This window comes from Pongo pygmaeus, chromosome 4 (genome assembly GCF_028885625.2).
Source record: "Pongo pygmaeus isolate AG05252 chromosome 4, NHGRI_mPonPyg2-v2.0_pri, whole genome shotgun sequence".
In the NCBI taxonomy this organism is placed as follows: Eukaryota; Metazoa; Chordata; class Mammalia; order Primates; family Hominidae; genus Pongo; species Pongo pygmaeus.
Window position 1 is genome coordinate 161,136,517 of NC_072377.2, and position 22,147 is coordinate 161,158,663.

At 39.5% G+C, this 22,147-nt stretch overlaps 1 protein-coding gene across 11 annotated transcripts in view; it reads left to right on the forward strand.

The window, feature by feature from the left end:
* The window catches only part of SGCD (sarcoglycan delta), a 1,056,619-nt gene that overhangs the window by 606,295 nt on the left and 428,177 nt on the right, over positions 1 to 22,147 (forward strand). For 3 of the 11 annotated variants that reach the window (XM_063665308.1, XM_063665309.1, XM_054488387.2), the window contains one exon: positions 2,054 to 2,099. The exons of 3 other annotated variants lie outside the window; for them this stretch is intronic. In XM_063665308.1, the coding sequence (XP_063521378.1) occupies positions 2,097 to 2,099 (3 nt within the window). In that variant the 5' untranslated portion in view covers positions 2,054 to 2,096. Of the gene's footprint in view, positions 1 to 833; positions 983 to 2,053; positions 2,100 to 16,190; positions 16,352 to 18,666; positions 18,779 to 22,147 lie in introns of those variants that run through there. 5 more of the 11 variants (XM_063665310.1, XM_063665307.1, XM_063665312.1 and 2 more) reach the window with 5 other exon arrangements.

The following is a 22,147-nucleotide window of genomic DNA, read 5'->3' on the forward strand; positions in this document are numbered from 1 at the left end:
TATTGTGTAAAGAGAAGTATGTGAATTCCTTATGTTGTCACCCTGCTCCAACCATCTGTAACTTTTCCTTTCTGCGTGGAAGGGCCGTTCACTGGCGAGGAAGATAATTTCAGATGAAACTGTCTGTGTGTTTTGCTTCGCAAGAGTTTTAACGGGGAGTTTTTTTGTTGTTGTTGTTTTTTAATAGTAGAAAATGGCTCTCATTTTAGGAGGGTATAAGAGTTTGAAGTTTCTACGTTGGATTACACTTTCAGAGTGTCGAAACAGATATGTGTGTATGGGTTTCTAAAATCTTTTATATAGGAGTTTGACTGTCATTATCTGGGATTTGACTGTCAGTGATATATTTGCCTAGAATTATGCTGGATCAACATTTGTAATTCTGTTTCTATAATCATTTCCAATTTTCTCACTTGAAGTAATTTGCAGTTTTACTCTCAAAAAATACTTGTGTATTTTAGGAAACATAGATAATAAAAAAGTAACAGAAAATGGCAGTTTACTCAAAATTCTTCTTAAAGGACAGAGACATGATGGTGTGAATTTTATTTCATTGATCGCTTGGTTTTATTTTTCCACCTTACTGAAAAAGAGCTTTTTATAAAAATCAAAGTTTTAAAAATTTTCAGCACAACAGGGATCTCAGTTTTCCTCTTCAGTTTTGGTTCTTCTTTATCAACTCTATTGCAGTATAGATTTTTTCCTCTCATAGGAAAGCTATACCTTGTTTTATGTACAGCATTTAGAAAACGCACAGTACAATGTCATTGCATTTGAGAGACTGGTTCAGCCGAAAGCCGAGCTAAACCTTACAACTGCTTTACAATTACTAGCACAGCGATCTGTGACAACATTGGTTTTTTCCGAAGAGGGCTTGGCCGAAAGTCTGGTTGGAGAGATGGATGAATGAATGGAATCTTGGATACTTCTTGAGTAGCTGAAGAGTGACTAGACCTCTTAGGGTGGATCTCTGTGACAACAGGTGTGCATTTACTTGTGTCCTACAATCTTTAAACAAGTAGCTAATAGAAGAGCCTGAGATTAATGCTGAAAGAAAAGTGGAGAGCCAGCATTTCTCATTGCTTCCTCTGCATAGGACCTAGAATGAGAAGGCACACATTCTGTCCTGTTGGTAGAAGGTCAGGATTTTCAGCCAGCGATTTTCTTTTTTGTTCCAAGTGTTGTACTTGGAGGAGGGACCTGGGACAGGACTGGCAGCAGGATATCTTTAAGAGATGGCTCATGAACATTTTCTTTATTAATTTCATCTTTGTGTTAGGGTGGTGTGGGGAGGCTTTGGGGACCGCAGGGCTTGAGGAAAGGAAGGGCATGTAGTTAGAAGTCAGGATGGACTGTGACCTTATTTTTTTCTCTAAAGTGCCTAATGAGTGAGAAAAATGCCAAGACAGATTAGGAACTGGCATGAACCATAGTCAAGCCCACTGCCAGTGAAAAAGGGAGCCTTCTATGAGCTCGGGTGTCATACTCCTCTATATTTAGCGTGCGTCAAGCATTGAGCAGAAGAGGCGTGAAATAGCAACTCCAGGTTGCAGGATTATAAAGAGCAGTGCCTGAAACTTGGTAGAAACTCTATAGTTTCTCTCTTTTTTAGAAGTAAAGTAGGGAGAAGTCAAGCTCTCTTGACATCTGAAGAGAAAAAGTAAGCAGCGGAAGGGGGAAGGATACAGAGGAAGAAATCCAGGGCAGAGGTGGAGGCAGTGAAGGGAGAGGAATGGCCACACCACAAACTGGGCAGTGAGGGTGGAGGGAGGAGCCCTTGGCACAGGAATGAAACAAATGTATTAGAAACAGCCAAAGCCACCACGCACTGATTTGTTGGACTGGAAGTGTGCAGATACTCGGTGGCCTTGGTGAAGAGAATTGTTTTAGCCACTTCACCACAGGAGACTGCATGGTCAGCCTGCCCTGCCTTCTGAAAGTAATCAGAAAGCACATTTTGTAAGAATGGCATTGCCTGAGGGTTCAGATTTCCTAGGCAAGGAGGGGGCAGGCTCTTCAGGCCTTATTTTTAACCCATATTTGTTCCTTGCAGAGACATTACTGCCAGGAGAGTTGAGTGAAGGGACCAGGTGGAGATGGTGAGTAATTCCCGGGAGCAAAGCTTGTTCAAGGCCCTGCTCATGGTCATTTTATTATTAAGATAAACTTTTGAAAGAGAGAACAAAGTGTTATATATGCCTTATCCTGATGAAGACATTTCTTTAATTTTACTTTTTTATTTTAAAAAATCTGCAGGCCGGGCGTGGTGGCTCATGCCTGTAATCCCAGCACTTTGGGAGGCCGAGGCAGGTGGATCACGAGGTCAGGAGACCAAGACCATCCTGGCTAACATGGTGAAATCCCATCTATACTAAAAATACCAAAAATTAGCCGGACATGGTGGTGGGTGCCTGTAGTCCCAGCTACTCGGGAGGCTGAGGCAGAAGAATGGCGTGAACCTAGAAGGTGGAGCTTGCAGTGAGCCAAGATGGCGCCACTGCACTCCAGCCTGGGCGGCAGAGTGAGATTCCATCTCAAAAAAAAAAAAAATTCTCCAAGGGCACATACTACATCGTTAGTTGTACATGTGTTGAGCTTCTCAAATCCAAAAATCTGAACTCTGAAATGTTTCAAAATTTGAAACTTTTTGAGCACTGACATGATGCTCAAAGGAATTATTTATTGGAACATTTATGATTTTGGATTTTCAGATTTGGAATGCTCAATGGTAAGTATAATGCAAATATTCCAAAAATCTAAAAAAATCTGAAGTCGGAAACACTTCTGGTTTCAAGCATCTTGGATAGTTTCCTAAGCCACGTCTGACGAACGTGCTGGTACTGGGGGCAGAAGTGGGGTTGAGAGAGGGAGGAAAGGTAGAGGTGGTCAGAAATCTTAGGTCCTGGCTCCATTGATCTTCAGATCTCAGGTTTCCTATCTGTAAGATGATCTGATACCTCTGAATTGTTTTCTGTTTTCACAACCTATGATTTTTGTAATCCTGAGGCTCTTCCTTTTCTTTAAGAATAACGCTTAGTCTGTCTCCCTTAAGGCTGGGTGTCTTGAGTCATTTCACCCATTTCTCCATCTTTTCCTGCACTCTTTCTTTACTCTTCTCTGAACATATTTCAGTGAGCCTTCTCCTGACAAAAACTATGGCTCCTTGAACTCAACTTAGTCGTCTGAACAATGCACGTTCCATGGTGACGACTTCATACATCTGTTAACCAAAAAGGAAGAGGGTGATTGTAGGGAGAGGAAGCACAGCAAGAAAGAAAAAAATGAAAGGTGGTATCATCTTGCTGTGGAAGAAAAGTGGTTATATTGTGAGCTGAGCTCAGGGTCTGCCTCAAACGCAGACTGGGGTCCTGGCTGTGTGGCCATAGGCAAGTTACATCATCTCCAAAATGTGTCCCAATTTCCTAATCTCTAAAATGGACATGACAAAAGTATCTGCCTCATAGTGTGTTGTGAGATTGTACAGATAATGCACTTAGCATTGTCTTTTGCACACAGTAAGCACTTAAATATGTCAAATATATTAATACATATAGTAAAGATGAACTGAGATAGCACCAGGCAAATCAACAAAGAGTGAAAAAGGTAGAGCAAGGTAAAATGAAGAGTTCAGACAATCAGCAAAGGAGAGGATGTTTTACTCTGAATTGTCTGGGTTACTTTTCCTGTGTTGCCCAAATTTCTCTAGAAATTCCACATTTCCCTTTGTTTCACTTTTCTTGCCACACAGAAAGGTCTTCATTATTGTTTCAAATTCCTATGCAGAGTGTGAACTGCCTCATATAAAGGAAACCATGTAAGCTGTAGCCTCTGACCTGCCTCTCAGACAGGTCTGTAGGACTGGGGGGGAACATGTCACCGTGGTTCACTTAGTATATAAATCCTGTGAGATCGGTTTGCTCAGAAAGCTTTGTTGGTGGTTGTATTAGTGGAGCTCAGGATGTGTAGGAGGATATGGATGCAATCACTTTATTCTTCTTTTTCACTGATAAAGCAATGGCACCTATTAGAGCAGCACAATTCCCTGATAAAAACTATATTGCCAGGGATTAGAAACTCCCTCCTTGCTCAGACCACTTTTCCTTGCCAGTGTGATAGGATCAGACTGTCTTGTGAGCACCTTGACTTCCAAATAATATATTGTGAATACCTGGAAACTCTGCTGTTACTTGCTGGAATTGACTTATTCAGCCACTGAAACTATTCATTGAGTTCAGAGTAAATAAATACCAGGGTGAGCTCCTCTCTCCAAATGAATCATTCGACAAAATCTTGTACTAACCCTCATTGGGGTTATGGTATTGGCACTGTGTTTTCAATGAAAGAAGATTGCTCCAGGGTAAGGACAGTGGGAAACAGAGCCACGCTGTGTTCCTTTCATTCCTATTGTTACCTATGGTTGACTTCTCTCCTCTCTCTTGTTCGGTAATCTTTCTAGCCCTTTCCCTCTATTTCTTTATTGGGTTCCATTCACCCTTGCAAGTATCTTTTCTCTTTGTTATTTGTTCAGTGTGTGCTTACCAAAGTCCTTATCTGCTTCCCTCAGGGGTCAGGAATATTGGTAATAGGCCAGTGTCTGGACAGCATAACTTTTACCAGGTAATGAGAAAGCTTAACTCCTAACACTGGCTGAGACCTTCAAAAGTTTGTGTCCCCACCCCTCTCTCTGATGTTTCCAGGCTGCTGATCCAAACAGCAGATGGTAAACCGGCAACCCAAAGGCTTGGACTATAGGTACATTTTGGCTCACAAAGTGTTTTTTTTGTTTGTTTGTTTTAATTGACTTAATTATCAAATATTTAAACATCTTAAGATATCATGATGTTGATCTTCTAGAAAAAGCTGAAGATGGGCATTCCCTATGTAATTTCTTGGGCACAGTGGCTGGTGGGCTGTGGTCAGCTCCTGTCCTTTTGATAGGGCATATGTCTACCTCATTCATTGACCCCACTATCTGACCTGTACATGTTTACATTTGTCTGCTCTCTTTTTCTAGAGTTTCTCAACTGAACCAAAGAAAGTAGATGGTGATTTGAGTGACCATGTTGTCTGTTCTCTCAAGGGTGGTACATATTCTAGATGCATAGGAGAGAAGTTAGGGCATAATTAAGTTGTGGCTTCATTCTCTCAGAGAACACTGTTGAGATGGTCTAAGTCTCTGTTGAGCAGAGTTGCAGGAGGACAGTATGGTGGCCGAGAATCCAGACCTCAAAGTTAGAACCACCTCATCGGATTACAGCTAAGACTGAAAACATTAAATGTGATAGAAATCAGAATAGTCACAACCTCTGGGGAAGGGAATTGATTAAGAGGAGGAATAAGAGAATTTTCTCGGGTGATAGAAACGTTCCCTCTCCTGTTTGAATATTGTTCCCAAAGATGTTCAGATTTGTAAAACTCATTGGGCTATGTAGCTAATATCTGTTTATTTTACTAGAAGTAAATTATACCTCAATAGATGTACATACATATATACATATCTACATGAAAGCATGCAAAGTGCTTAGAAAACTGCATGCTGTTTAGCTATTTTTATCATACTTGTTTCTAGAAACTTTGATTAAAAAAATATGTAAAATGACCAAAAATGAGGTGAGCATTTCCTTTCATACCACAGGTTTCATTGCAAGCATTTGAGAGCACAGGTAATAGCTAAAGATTCTTGCCAAACATAATTGTCAAGGGAGAATCTACTGGATCAATTCTAATTTTATGAAACTATTGAATCACTAGAGAAGGATGTGCCTAATTTGTTGTAGCTGCTTTTCATGATGCTGTAAAAATTTATAGGTTTTAGAGACATATCAAAGATGGTTTATTACCTGGGACAAAATGCCTATACTTAGAGTAACTTTCACTCTGGCTGGAATACAGTAGTCACTCAATAGGTATTCAGTAATGTGTCTTAAAATTAATATCCATATTGAGAACTTCTAGCTAATACAATCACAATATTGTTTTCATTAGTAATCACATTGTTATAATCAATTATTCACATATATCTAGAAACATTTAATATAAGAAATGAGAGAACAGATTTTCCAGCCAAACACTCTGGGTCCAAATGCTTGCTGTGCCTTTAACAAGCAAAGAGGTTTGGGGTAGATTACTTAACCACTCTTTCTCATTGGCTCAACTGTAAAATAGAAATGATTGTGAGGCAGGTACTAATTATATGTCTGTGAGGATTAAATACATGTAGAACGATGGCTAGTACATAGTACCATTATACAAGTGTTTGTCATTTATGTGTGCTTTCTTTATGTTAGAAAAGTGATTTTTTTTTTCTTTTTGCAATTTGTCTCTAAGTATTGTTCAAAATCTGTGTGTAGATGGTTGGTGAAAGTAATGTGAAACTAGGAGTTCAAGCGGAAAAGACAGAAACCTGGAATTTATGGGAAACATACTGGTTTTCAGTTTAGCTGACTTTGGTTTTGTTGCTGCCTTACTCTGTGACCTTGATTAAGTCACTTCACCTCCCTGAACCTTGTTTTATTATCTGTTAAATAAGGATTTGGATTTTATATTGTCCATGTTTCCTTTAGGCCTTGTGTGTCACTCTCTGATCTCAAGTGTTTGAGTCATGTTCATTATTATTTTATTACACAGCTTGGTCCCCAAGTCACAGAAGAGCTGTAGTAGCTTGACTCCTATTGTCATTATCTGGTTCTGGTGGGAATCATCCATGGGGTTTTAGAAAGCACCGACCTTGTACAACACAAAGTAGCTGGTTTGCTGAGAGTATCTGCCACTACTATTAAGAAAGCTAACCATAGAAGTGGCCATGATGGGGTAGATACAGCATCCTTTGCATGTGAAAATGACACCATTAAATCTGCGATCAGATGTTTGAAATTATTTTTCCTGCCAAAGGGCATTCAGTTCACATATTCTTTTCTGGTCCTCACCTTGCAACATCAAGGACCAGGCTAGTTTTATATAGAGCTAAATCTTCAACAATTCTTGCTATGCCTTCAAGTCTTTGTTCAACTATAGCCTTTTCCATGAGGTCAATCTCTCCCATGCTTTTAAATATTGAGCCTGCTGTATTCCCCAGCACCTGGTACTGCTGGTCTATTTTCTTTTTTTTGGCTTTTTTTTTTTAGGAGGTGGGACTTTTCCTCATAGCATTCATCTCCTTGTGACATAAATATAATATTCGCTGGTGTTTATGTTTATTATCTGTCTCCCAATCACTACCTCTTTCCACTGCTATGAGATCAGAGCTCTTTGTTGTTGCTCATTGATATATCCCAGATGCCTTGAACAGCGTCAGGGGAGGAACTGAAGGACAGCACATATTTGCAGGTGGTGGCAGTGTTTCAAATGAATTTCACACTGAATATATGTCTATGGTAATTCTAAATACCTTACTTTGTATTCAGGAAAAGTTAAGTCTTTGCCTCAGCCTGTGAGTAATGGAGAGAAAACCCGGCCTGTGTTTAAGTTCAGACCCTAACCAACTTACTAGTTAGGGGTCTTTGAGAATACTCTTGCATTCCTTAGGACCTCAGTTTCTTCATTTACGAAATGGTTTTAATTATATTGATCTCCCATAGTGTTGCAGGAATGTATGCACTTGTGTATCTGCTAATTCCTGGTAGAAATATGCGTGTGTGTTTCACAAATGTATCTGCCTGAAAGCACCTCAACTAGTACCTCATACACCTGCATCTCTAGGATGGAAAGAATTGATGTTCATCAATGCTGAAATATCTTCTGGTTCATAAGAAATAAATATTCTAAACTTAAATACAAGGTATATTACAATTTGTGGGGCACCTTGACAATATTTGTTTAAAAACTATACAGATACACTTTGACCTGGCAATCTGGTTTCTCGGGACTTGTCTGAGAGGTATATTTGGACCTATGTGAAACGTGTATGCTCTATGTCTATGGCTTTCAATAATACTCATATCCTGGAGTCTTAAAGATTCATGTCCCAAAGCCCAGTCTTCCTTCCCCTTGAAGTCCAGATTCATTTCCAAGTGTCATCATAGTGTTCTTGTTTATCTATCTGCTTATCACTACCCCTTACCATCTCTTTGAAATCTCATGTGCCTTCAACATTAACACACCTGTCTCTTCCCCCATCATTCCCCTGCACACTCCATCCCCCTCCTGCCCTCCAAGCCTTCTATCCTCATGCTGTTCCCTGTGGGGTACCCTTGTGCAACTGGCTGCTTATGCTGAAACCTTGGGGTTCTCCTTGACTCCTGTCCTTTTTGATGCCACATGTCTCAAGCCACAGAGAATCCTATTAGCTTTGCTTTCCCACAAGATTCCAAATACAGCAACTCCCCAGCTTCTTACCCACCTGTCTGTAGTCCTGGGCCACTGTCACCTCTCTGAAGATGATTGCAGTAGTCACGGGCCCCTGTTCTCCACACTTCCATTCTCGCTCCTAAGCCCATTCCCTAGAGAACACTAGAGTGATCCTGAAGTGAAAATCTGATCACCCCATTTCCATGCCTAGGTTCTGCAGTGGTTACTGTTGCTTTCTGTATCATACCTGAGGTTTTTACTGTGGCTCTGAGCTCCTGCTTCTTTCCCCTTCTGCCTGTACAGAAGCTTATTTTCAAGCATTCTCCTCTGGTCCACTCTGATCTAGCCACACTGTCCTCCTTACCTGCCAAGCGAGCTCCTGCCTCAGGGCCTTTGCACTTGCTGGTCCAGTTTCCTCCAACTGAAATATTTCCCCAGATATCCTCATGTTTTACTCTCTTGCTTCTTTGTGTTTCGTTCTCAGATCTCTCTGGGTTCCACAGGCTTAACCATCTCTTAAACAGGAGCTCCTTAACACCTCAGCACTGTTCCCTTCTGCTGCTTCTGTGTGTTCTCCATAGACTAATTTCCAAGAACAAGTAGAAAAAATTACATATGCATTATGATAGGTAACAAAAAATGACTGGAAACAACCTCCTCACTATTTGTCTCTGAGCTGGTTAAGTTAAATATCATAGATCCATACCATTTAAAACAGTCTAGCTGTTTTTTTTTAATTTTATGCTTTTATGGGACTATCAATTATGTTAAATGGACCAAGTTAGATTTAGAGCATTATGTAAAATATGCTCTTGTTTGTGTAAAAAAATATATAAATGTGCATATGCCCTGAACATCTATATTGAATAAAGCCTGAATATGTATTAAACATTTCTGTAAGGATAAGAAATAAGCTGATAATACTGGTTGCCTCAGTGCGGGGAGGCTGAAGGTATGAATGAGAGAATTGTTTAACTGCATGTTCTTTGATTCTTTTAAATACATGCACTTGTTGAATTTGTTTTTGGTAAAAGTTTTTCAACACTTTGGTATTACGTATTTTAGCTAAGAATTGGAATCTATAACTATTAAGTTAATCTGAATATTTGTTTAAAAAGAAACTGCCATTCCTGGGCTAGTTCACATAAGTAGGTGCTTACTTTTCTGGATGAATTTTGTAAGAAACAAATGTTGTTACATCAAAACTAAAAGTGATGAATTTTTTTTACCATTGTCTAAATTGTGCCAAACATTTGTGATCCCAGACTAATGCCTGGTATGGATGGCTGAATAAAAAACAAACCTTGAAAGCAAACAGTTTTACCTATAAACTAATATGACTAATGGATTTCTATTTCTGTACCAGGATGATCCAAAATGGCTTAGATTCCACAACAAACTCTAGAAACTGTAATGAGCCTTTGAGGGAACCTATGCCTACTATTTATATAAACTGGTTACAATCTCATAGTTACATAATTCATGTTTACTTTTAAATTTACCTAATTTTAACCTGTAGCATCACCAAGAAAAATAAAAACTTACTTGATTTGTATCACTTGTCTTATTCTTAGATAGTGTAACCATCAGTCTTGCTGTATTTTTCTCTATTCGTTAGAATCTAGGAGGTGCCCCACCTCTTTCTACAAACTCACCTCTCATCCCGTCCTCTGAGCTCATTCAATCCAACTCTTGAGCTTGAGTTCTTCAGGCCGTAGTGCTTGCTCTGCCTTCTGCTGAAAAGCTTGCCCCCACCCCCAAGTATCATCTTAATCGTCTCCTTATCAGAATTACCTTCCATGACCAGAGTGGGTCATCTTCTATTCTCCATTACAGGTACCTCTTCGTTTCTTCCTAGCACCTAACTTTAGTTCTAGGGGTTTCATTATTGTCCATTATTGTTTATTGTCCATCACTCATTAAAATATGAGCTTGATGAAAGCAGAATATGATCATTTTCATCCTTTTGAAGGCCTTTATCTCTAGGACCTACTGACATATATAGTAGATGTCAAAATATATAAATATTTTACTGTTGAAAAATAGATTGGGATTGGAATTTTTTTCTGAAGGTCAACTCTGTACTTTGCCATGTCTCTCCCTGACAGTGCATAACTGAACAGAGAACTGCACTCACAGCACCCACCCCCATAAATTCCTTTATGGAACAAGAGATTATGAAGCCTGGTGGGGAGCAGAGTCAAACATCAGTGAAATGCCTGCTAATGCCCCTTCTTCTTGTCAGCTCTGCCTTATGGTAGAGTTGATCATGGCCCATACAATTTTACAGGCCCAAAAGAAAGATCATTAGGAAACTTGATGGCATTGATGTGTTTTTAGGAAGTTTACTGGGTTTTTTTTTGTTTGTATGTTTACAAACCATCCCTGAAAACATAATGCATTTTTGCACAGCAAATTGGTAATGTAGATACTGTAACTATTTCCAGGGGGCAAAAAAGGAAAGCATTTGTTTTTCTCCTGAAGAGGAGCCCTGTGGGAACAAAGATGCAAACAAAAACTGACCACTTCAATGGTATTAGACTAGAATATGCGCTCAGCCTCACAAAGCCGACCAGCTGTGGATGCTCCTGCCCCACAACCCTTTTTCATCCCTATATCTTCTCAATGACCTGTAAGAAGAGGAGCAATAGGAGATTTTCACAGTAGCCATTTGATTCCTACCAAGTATAGGAAGGAAAGTCAGCATGATATAAAATTAATGACCACTTGAGTCTAAACAGAGCAGTTTCTCTGTTAAGATATTAAAGACTTGTTGAAGATGGCAGACTCATCACTTTGAAGCTCACGTAGCTTCCTTAATTAGATGGACGATGGCTAGGCCCAGGTATCATGTAGGTTGGGCCTGGTTGAAAGATCTCGGTGACAACTTCACAGTGGGTGGGATTTGCATAAAGTTAGGAGGCTTCTCAGACTGGCGTTGAGCCCTGATGAGGCTACTGGAGATGGCTGCATGGTCATCACAGAGTCACTGAGGTGTTGGTGGTGGTTGAAGTGGTAGAAGTTACACAGGGCCACACAGCCTCGAAGGAGGTTCTTCACAAGTCCAAGTCCAAGTCAATCCTTGACTTCACAAGCCCAAGTCCAAGTCAACCCTTGAGATTGCTAGATTAAATTAATATCAAGCCTTGACTCTGTAATGCTATGCAATCCCAGTTAGGAACATTTGCAGTCCCAGGTAGGAACATTTGAATGCCTGAGACCATGAGGTTACAGCTCTCCAAAACATGCTTTAGTAATACGGCCATTCAGAGTGACCTTCTTGGGAAACTCTACATCTAAAATATTTGACCACTATTTAATTAATTAATGATTGCAGGTGGTTATATTATATAATAGCATTGTCTTGTCTTTTGGTAGTTTCTTCCTATCTAATGGCAAAACAACAAAGTTTTACTGTATTCATTCTTTGGGAAATATAATCCTCTTACATTTTGTGTGCAAGAAACAGATGATCCTTAAGTCAAGTGAATTTGTTTATAAACAGGTCAACATTGAAAATAGCTTTATGACGGAGTAATGCTTTGGATTTAAGCCTGCTTAGCATTCATATAATTGTATGTGCCTTTGGAAAAACAAAGTTGTATAAGTCTTTACTTCTTCTGATATAGCTAGTTATTTATTACTAGGGAATACACTTTACTGTTTAATGGTGGCTTGATTTTTATTCATTTATTCTTTCATTGAACAAATGTACACTCATTCATTCATTGAACAAATGTACACTCATTCATTCATTGAACAAATGTACACTCATTCATTCATTGAACAAATGTACACTCATTCATTCATTGAACAAATGTTTTGCTAAAAAATGCATTTGCTTTATTTCCATTAAAACAAACATGACAGTAAAGTGAATCACACAAATGTTTGGGTTTCACAGTGCAGATAAAGTTTATCTTTATACTGTAGTATACTATTGTGCAATAGCATTATATCTAAAAATACATACCATAACTTAAAAATACCTTACTGCTAAAAACAATTGGGATAAGAAAAAACTAAAAATATTAGGAATACAAACAAGTTAACAACATGAATATGTCCTTAGAATGAGAAAGGAAATTAAATTATCAATTTTTAAAAGACGACATCACAAAATCAGGAAGGATAATATTGCTAATAATTAACTGCCTCATACTTTTTCTGTACTTTCTGGTTGTAGAGCCTTTAATTGTCTCTTCATATGAAAGCTATATGCCATTATCACTTTCTGTGTAGACAATGGAAAGATAATTATTTTTATGGCAATTTTGACAAAACTTCTTAAATATTGATGGTTGTAATGTAGAATGCACACAACTTTACACAAAGATACACATGCTATACATAACCTACAAACCCAAGTATTCTGGTTAATTATATTTTCCACAATTCCCATACAAAATAAAACACATATGGAACATTTATGATTATATATGCCAAATTCAATGTATTATTGACAGTAGAGCATTTGTTTTGATGAGGCATCAATGACAGTTGAATTCTACATTTGAAATTTTACATATCTGATGATTATCAGATAAACTTTTGACTAGCTTCTGTCTTTTCTACTACCCATGTATTTCTGGTGCTGGCCATTGTAGGTCATGTTTATTTTGCATCGTGTCCTTTGGTCCTCTTCCTTCATGTCACCATGCTTGATGAATTGGAGCTATGGGTGGAAGGAGTATTCCTAGAAGACATTCCTACACCAGGAGAGCTATCAGTAATGTACTTCTACTGGGAAGTGCTGCAAACCATGTAAATATATTCTGCATTCAAACTATATGAACCACTAAGCCAACTTCTTCTTAGATCTCCAAAATGCATGTAAATCCTCCAGAGCTAACATGAGGGGAAGTCAGAGTAGAAAAAGATAGGGTTTAGCGAGTTGCGATTAAAACATCTTTTAAAAATTTTATACAATTGTATGACTATTGTCATGATTTACTGGGGCCTCTCCTGGGGTCTTCAAAGGCCTGAGGTCTGCCCAAGTGAGGAATTAAAGTTTTAACTTCAATTCCCCGGACAGTACATTTGTTCTGGGAAGGAATAAGAAGAATGATAGATTGGAGATTGTCATTCGTCTTTGTTTTTATCTTTCAACATGTTTTAATTTTTGATTAGAAAAATGAACGTACTCAGCATATCTAAATTTCCCTTTCCATGCAGGATTCTTTTTTTTTTAATACAAAAATATTTTATAATAATTTTCAAAAGAGAAAACAGACATTTTCTGCTTCTGAGTTGAGTGAGGTGGAATACAAGTAAAATAAATACTAAAAAGTATCCATAGGATTCAGCAACATGGATGACGCTGGTGGCCTAAGAAGTATTTTCTTTCTTTTTTTTTTTTTTTACTTATTTTATTTTTATTTTTTTTTCTTTTTATTATTATTATTATTATTATATTATTATTATTATTATTATACTTTAGGCTCTATGGTACATGTGCACAACGTGCAGGTAAGTTACATATGTATACATGTGCCATGCTGGTGCGCTGCACCCACCAACTCGTCATCTAGCATTAGGTATATCTCCCAATGCTATCCCTCCCCGCTCCCCCCACCCCACAACAGTCCCCGAAGTGTGATGTTCCCCTTCCTGTGCCCATGTGTTCTCATTGTTCAATTCCCACCTATGAGTGAGAATATGCGGTGTTTGGTTTTTTGTTCTTGCGACAGTTTACTGAGAATGATGATTTCCAATTTCATCCATGTCCCTACAAAGGACGTGAACTCATCATTTTTTATGGCTGCATAGTATTCCATGGTGTATATGTGCCACATTTTCTTAATCCAGTCTATCATTGTTGGACATTTGGGTTGGTTCCAAGTCTTTGCTATTGTGAATAATGCTGCAATAAACATACGTGTGCATGTGTCTTTATAGCAGCATGATTTATAGTCCTTTGGGTATATACCCAGTAATGGGATGGCTGGGTCAAATGGAATTTCTAGTTCTAGATCCCTGAGGAATCGCCACACTGACTTCCACAAGGGTTGAGCTAGTTTACAGTCCCACCAACAGTGTAAAAGTGTTCCTATTTCTCCACATCCTCTCCAGCACCTGTTGTTTCCTGACTTTTTAATGATTGCCATTCTAACTGGTATGAGATGGTATCTCATTGTGGTTTTGATTTGCATTTCTCTGATGGCCAGTGATGGTGAGCATTTTTTCATGTGTTTTTTGGCTGCATAGATGTCTTCTTTTGAGAAGTGTCTGTTCATGTCCTTCGCCCACTTTTTGATTGGGTTGTTTGTTTTTTTCTTGTAAATTTGTTGGAGTTCATTGTAGATTCTGGATATTAGCCCCTTGTCAGATGAGTAGGTTGTGAAAATTTTCTCCCATTTTGTAGGTTGCCTGTTCACGCTGATGGTAGTTTCCTTTGCTGTGCAGAAGCTCTTGAGTTTAATTAGATCCCATTTGTCAATTTTGGCTTTTGTTGCTATTGCTTTTGGTGTTTTAGACATGAAATCCTTGCCCATGCCTATGTCCTGAATGGTAATGCCTAGGTTTTCTTCTAGGGTTTTTATGGTTTTAGGCCTAACATTTAAGTCTTTAATCCATCTTGAATTGATTTTTGTATAAGGTGTAAGGAAGGGATCCAGTTTCAGCTTTCTACATATGGCTAGCCAGTTTTCCCAGCACCATTTATTAAATAGGGAATCCTTTCCCCATTGCTTGTTTTTCTCAGGTTTGTCAAAGATCAGATACTTATAGATATGTGGCATTATTTCTGACAGCTCTGTTCTGTTCCATTGATCTATATCTCTGTTTTGGTACCAGTACCATGCTGTTTTGGTTACTCTAGCCTTGTAGTATAGTTTGAAGTCAGGTAGTGTGATGCCTCCAGCTTTGTTCTTTTGGCTTAGGATTGACTTGGCGATGTGGGCTCTTTTTTGGTTCCATATGAACTTTAAAGTAGTTTTTTCCAATTCTGTGAAGAAAGTCATTGGTAACTTGATGGGGGTGGCATTGAATCTGTAAATTACCTTGGGAAGGATGGCCATTTTCATGATATTGATTCTTCCTACCCATGAGCATGGAATGTTCTTCCATTTGTTTGTATCCTCTTTTATTTCCTTGAGCAGTGGTTTGTAGTTCTCCTTGAAGAGGTCCTTCACATCCCTTGTTAGTTGGATTCCTAGGTATTTTATTCTCTTTGAAGCAATTGTGAATGGGAGTTCACTCATTATTTGGCTCTCTGTTTGTCTGTTATTGATGTATAAGAATGCTTGTGATTTTTGTACATTGATTTTGTATCCTGAGACTTTGCTGAAGCTGCTTATCAGCTTAAGGAGATTTTGGGCTGAGACAATGGGGTGTTCTAGATATACTATCATGTCATCTGCAAACAGGGACAATTTGACTTCCTCTTTTCCTAATTGAATACCCTTGATTTCCTTCTCTTGCCTAATTGCCCTGGCCAGAACTTCCAACACTATGTCGAATAGAAGTGGTGAGAGAGGGCATCCCTGTCTTGTGCCAGTTTTCAAAGGGAATGCTTCCAGTTTTTGCCCATTCAGTATGATATTGGCTGTGGGTTTGTCATAAATAGCTCTTATTATTTTGAGATATGTCCCATCAATACCTAATTTATTGAGAGTTTTTAGCATGAAGGGTTGTTGAATTTTGTCAAAGGCCTTTTCTGCATCTATTGAGATAATCATGTGGTTTTTGTCTTTGGTTCTGTTTATATGCTGGATTACATTTATTGATTTGCGTATATTGAACCAGCCTTGCATCCCAGGGATGAAGCCCACTTGATCATGGTGGATAAGCTTTTTGATGTGCTGCTGGATTCTGTTTGCCAGTATTTTATTGAGGATTTTTGCATCAATGTTCATCAAGGATATTGGTCTAAAATTCTCTTTTTTTGTTGTGTCTCTGCCCAGGTTTGGTATCAGGATGATGCTGGCCTCATAAAATGAGTTAGGGAGGATTCCCTCTTTTTCTATTGATTGGAATAGTTTCAGAAGGAATGGTACCAGCTCCTCCTTGTACCTCTGGTAGAATTCGGCTGTGAACCCATCTGATCCTGGACTTTTTTTGGTTGGTAAGCTATTGATTATTGCCACAATTTCAGCTCCTGTTATTGGTCTATTCAGAGATTCAACTTCTTCCTGGTTTAGTCTTGGGAGGGTGTATGTGTTGAGGAATTTATCCATTTCTTCTAGATTTTCTAGTTTATTTGTGTAGAGGTGTTTTTAATATTCTCTGATGGTAGTTTGTATTTCTGTGGGATCGGTGGTGATATCCCCTTTATCATTTTTTATTGCATCTATTTGATTCTTCTCTCTTTTTTTCTTTATTAATCTTGCTAGCGGTCTATCAATTTTGTTGATCCTTTCAAAAAACCAGCTCCTGGATTCATTAATTTTTTGAAGGGTTTTTTGTGTCTCTATTTCCTTCAGTTCTGCTCTGATTTTAGTTATTTCTTGCCTTCTGCTAGCTTTTGAATGTGTTTGCTCTTACTTCTCTAGTTCTTTTAATTGTGATGTTAGGGTGTCAATTTTGGATCTTTCCTGCTTTCTCTTGTGGGCATTTAGTGCTATAAATTTCCCTCTACACACTGCTTTGAATGCATCCCGGAGATTCTGGTATGTTGTGTCTTGGTTCTCGTTGGTTTCAAAGAACATCTTTATTTCTGCCTTCATTTCGTTATGTACCCAGTAGTCATTCAGGAGCAGGTTGTTCAGTTTCCACGTAGTTGAGCGGTTTTGAGTGAGATTCTTAATCCTGAGTTCTAGCTTGATTGCACTGTGATCTGAGAGATAATTTGTTATAATTTCTGTTCTTTTACATTTATTGAGGAGAGCTTTACTTCCAAGTATATGGTCAATTTTGGAATAGGTGTGGTGTGGTGCTGAAAAAAAATGTATATTCTGTTGATTTGGGGTGGAGCGTTCTGTAGATGTCTATTAGGTCCGCTTGGTGCAGAGCTGAGTTCAATTCCTGGGTATCCTTGTTGACTTTCTGTCTCATTGATCTGTCTAATGTTGACAGTGGGGTGTTAAAATCTCCCATTATTAATGTGTGGGAGTCTAAGTCTCTTTGTAGGTCACTCAGGACTTGCTTTATGAATCTGGGTGCTCCTGTATTGGGTGCATATATATTTAGGATAGTTAGCTCTTCTTGTTGAATTAATCCCTTTACCATTATGTAATGGCCTTCTTTGTCTCTTTTGATCTTTGTTGGTTTAAAGTCTGTTTTATCAGAGACTAGGATTGCAACCCCTGCCTTTTTTTGTTTTCCATTTGCTTGGTAGATCTTCCTCCATCCTTTTATTCTGAGCCTATGTGTGTCTCTGCACGTGAGATGGGTTTCCTGAATACAGCACACTGATGGGTCTTGAGTCTTTATCCAATTTGCCAGTCTGTGTCTTTTAATTGGAGCATTTAGTCCATTTACATTTAAAGTTAATATTGTTATGTGTGAATCTTATCCTGTCATTATGATGTTAGCTGGTTATTTTGCTCGTTAGTTGATGCAGTCTCTTCCTAGTCTCAATGGTCTTTACATTTCGGTATGATTTTGCAGTGGCTGGTACCGGTTGTGCCTTTCCATGTTTAGCGCTTCCTTCAGGAGCTCTTTTAGGGCAGGCCTGGTGGTGACAAAATCTCTCAGCATTTGCTTGTCTGTAAAGTATTTTATTTCTCCTTCACTTATGAAGCTTAGTTTGGCAGGATATGAAATTCTGGGTTGAAAATTCTTTTCTTTAAGAATGTTGAATATTGGCCCCCACTCTCTTCTGGCTTGTAGGGTTTGTGCTGAGAGATCCGCTGTTAGTCTGATGGGCTTCCCTTTGATGGTAACCCGACCTTTCTCTCTGGCTGCTCTTAACATTTTTTCCTTCATTTCAACTTTGGTGAATCTGACAATTATGTGTCTTGGAGTTGCTCTTCTCGAGGAGTATCTTTGTGGCGTTCTCTGTATTTCCTGAATCTGAATGTTGGCCTGCCTTGCTAGATTGGGGAAGTTCTCCTGGATAATATCCTGCAGAGTGTTTTCCAACTTGTTTCCATTCTCCCCGTCACTTTCAGGTACACCAATCAGACGGAGATTTGGTCTTTTCACATAGTCCCACATTTCTTGGAGGCTTTGCTCTTTTCTTTTTATTCTTTTTTCTCTAAACTTCCCTTCTCGCTTCACTTCATTCATTTCATCTTCCAGGGCTCATACCCTTTCTTCCATTTGATCGCATCGGCTCCTGAGGCTTCTGCATTCTTCACGTAGTTCTCGAGCCTTGGTTTTCAGCTCCATCAGCTCCTTTAAGCACTTCTCTGTATTGGTTATTCTAGTTATACATTCTTCTAAATTTGTTTCAAAGATTTCAACTTCTTTGCCTTTGGTTTGAATATCCTCCCGTAGCTTGGAGTAATTTGATCATCTGAAGACTTCTTCTCTCAGCTCGTCAAAGTCATTCTCCGTCCAGCTTTGTTCCGTTGCTGGTGAGGAACTGCATTCCTTTGGAGGAGGAGAGGTACTCTGCTTTTTAGAGTTTGCAGTTTTTCTGCTCTGTTTTTTCCCCATCTTTGTGGTTTTATCTACTTTTGGTCTTTGATGATGGTGATGTACAGATGGGTTTTTGGTGTGGATGTCCTTTCTGTTAGTTTTCCTTCTAACAGACAGGACCCTCAGCTGCAGGTCTATTGGAGTACCTGGCCGGCCGTGTGAGGTGTCAGTCTGCCCCTGCTGGGGGGTGCCTCCCAGTTAGGCTGCTCGGGGGTCAGGGGTCAGGGACCCACTTGAGGAGGCAGTCAGCCCGTTCTCAGATCTCCAGCTGCATGCTGGGAGAACCACTGCTCTCCTCAAAGCTGCCAGACAGGGACATTTAAGTCTGCAGAGGTTACTGCTGTCTTTTTGTTTGTGCCCTGCCCCCAGAGGTGGAGCCTACAGAGGCAGGCAGGCCTCCTTGAGCTGTGGTGGGCTCCACCCAGTTCAAGCTTCCAGGCTGCTTTGTTTACCTAAGCGAGCCTGGGCAATGGCGGGCGCCCCTCCCCCAGCCTCGCTGCGGACTTGCTGTTTGATCTCAGACTGCTGTGCTAGCAATCAGCGAGACTCCGTGGGCGTAGGACCCTCTGAGCCAGGTGCGGGCTATAGTCTCCTGGGGCACCGTTTCCTAAGCCCGTTGGAAAAGCACAGTATTCGGATGGGAGTGGCCCGATTTTCCAGGTGTCGTCTGTCACCCCTGGAAAGGGAACTCTCTGACCCCTTGCGCTTCCCGAGTGAGGCAATGCCTCGCCCCTGCTTCGGCTGGCGCAGGGTGCACTCATCCACTGATTTGCGCCCACTGTCTTGCACTCCCTGGTGAGGTGAACACGGTACCTCAGATGGAAATGCAGAAATCACCCATCTTCTGCATCACTAGCGCTGGGAGCTGTAGACTGGAGCTGTTCCTATTTGGCCAACTTGGCTCCTCCCCCCTCTCCATGCAGGATTCTTTACAACAGATGTATCCATTACCATATGTTTTCATGGAAAGGCCTCCTTTTATAATTATTTGTAGAAAAGTGCTCATCCCCTTCACTGTTTCTTTCTTATGTAGTTTAATGAGTTGGAGACTGGAGTATTCTGTTTCATGGGACTCATTAAAGAGGGTGTGGTGGAGATGACATGCAATAAGCCACTATACCATGCAGCAAAAGATCCAAGTTATAATCCCTGCTCAGCTTCTAATTTGCTGTGTGACTTGAAAAGGAGCTGCTTCCTCCTGGTCTTGACTTCCACAGCTGGTCAATTTTGTCTTGGACAAAATTAGTATTTCCCAGGAGCAAAGGATTCTGCAGAGATGCCTCAAGGGTAGCCAAACCCTGCTTTAAGCGGAGGAATTCTGCTTTTTTATTTTTTATTTTATTTTATTTTATTTTTTTGCTATTGTACACACTAGAGTTTCTTTCAAGACTTTGTCTTACAATGATTACCCTATGAAAAAAAAGTGAAAGCCATTTTTTAGATGTTGTCCCAAATGCTTAGAATCATCTGGGAGATTTTTCACAGTGTTCCACCCTGAGCTCCAGATTCTGAAAATGGAGCTCAAAATTTGTACCATATTTGTTCAGTTTCTTTTGTGTTTTGGTGCATAATTAGGGTTGAGTGGCATTATTCTAGACCAATGGCATGCAATCCTGTCTACTCTTAGAATTATCTGGGAAGCTTTAATAAATACTGATGCCTGGGTGCTACCTCTGTGATTGTTACTTAACCTGAGTACAGATGTGTGTTTTTAAAATTTTATTTACTTATTTATTTTTTGAGACGAAGTCTTCACTCTGTTTCCCAGGCTGGAGTGCAATGGTGCAATCTTGGCTCACTGCAACCTCCGCCTCCCGGGTTCAAGCAATTCTCCCTGCCTCAGCCTCCCAAGTAGCTGGGATTACAGGCGCCCGCCACCATGCCCAGCTAATTTTTGCATTTTTAGTAGAAATGGAGTTTTACCATGTTGTCCAGTCTGGTCTGAAACTCCTGACCTCAAGTGATTCCCCTGCCTTGGCATCCCAAAGTGCTGGGATTACAGGTGTGAGCCACCATGCCCAGCCGAGTACAAATGTTTTTAACAGCTCCATCAGTAACTCTGATGTGCATCCAGGGCTGAGAACCCTTAGTCAAGATAATCACTGCATTCTGTCAAGTTCTACCTGTATGTGTATGAAAACAAGAAATCACAAGCATGCTACCTATACCTCCATCCTCTTATAAACATTTATTGAACGTGTCATTTCCATTTTATAGCTATGTTTATGTAATGACACCATCGGTTGGGTTGAATGACAGAGAAAAGGCAACTGATATAGTGGCAATATCATCAGCTTCTGCACACTTATTTGTAAAGAATTTCTCACTGTTCATCTTACCTATGAGAATTCCAGATTATTGTTCAAGACCTTACCCTGCCACAAATCCTTTAGCCCTGCACAAGCAGGTTAACTTCTCTAATCTTAATTTGGCTCATTCACAATTAGTTGATTAATATCAAAGGAAATTGCACACATGATTCTAAGATTCTGTGATCATTTTCTTATTTCATAGAATGTGATCTGATGGAAAATAAAAATCTAATTTATTTCAGGCTTACAAAGCATTCTTTTTACTTTTATTTGATCTTCATGTTTAAAAAGGCCAGTGATTGAAGACTTTGTTGTGTTCCCGTCTTCTTATAACACATCCCTGATCTGCAGAGGAATTATCAGAAGCTGAGATTTAAAACTGAGATCCTCTTACACCACAAATCTCACTGCCTGTCTGGGAACCCAGTGCTTTGGGAGCCTGAAGTGAAAATTTGCAAGTGTACAAACAAGAAGTTGCCCATGGTATTTAGCTTAAACCTTTACATACCCCCAGACAGCAGCAGAGCTGGTAGCAGATGGGAAATCATTCATTGGGTCATCATTTATGCATTCTGTTTTCCATTCCATCATTCCACACACATATTCCAACATATACTAGGTACTGATTTCGGCACTAGGGTATGTGTTTGGAATGAGACAGATGCCATGTAGGCCTTCATGGAGCATTTTAGTTAGCCATAAGGAAGAATTCACTCAGTTTTTCAAATGGAATTCTACTGATGCCTAATGGCCATGAGTTCTCTAGGGGATTTTTAGATTTTATGTGTCCATTTTAATGATTATCTAAAAACCAAAAAATAATCATATTCTGAACCATCTGGAAGATATCCTAATAACCAAGGATGTGATTTTAGGGCCTGCATCTTGGTTTTCATTATGGCCACTTTGGCACCACATTACTAATTTATTGCTATTGGCTGAGAAGAAAATAAATGGAGTAGGTCTTATTTGTAGGGAATGCAGCATGTCTACATGACAGCCAAATGAAGTAAAAATAAGGGCTG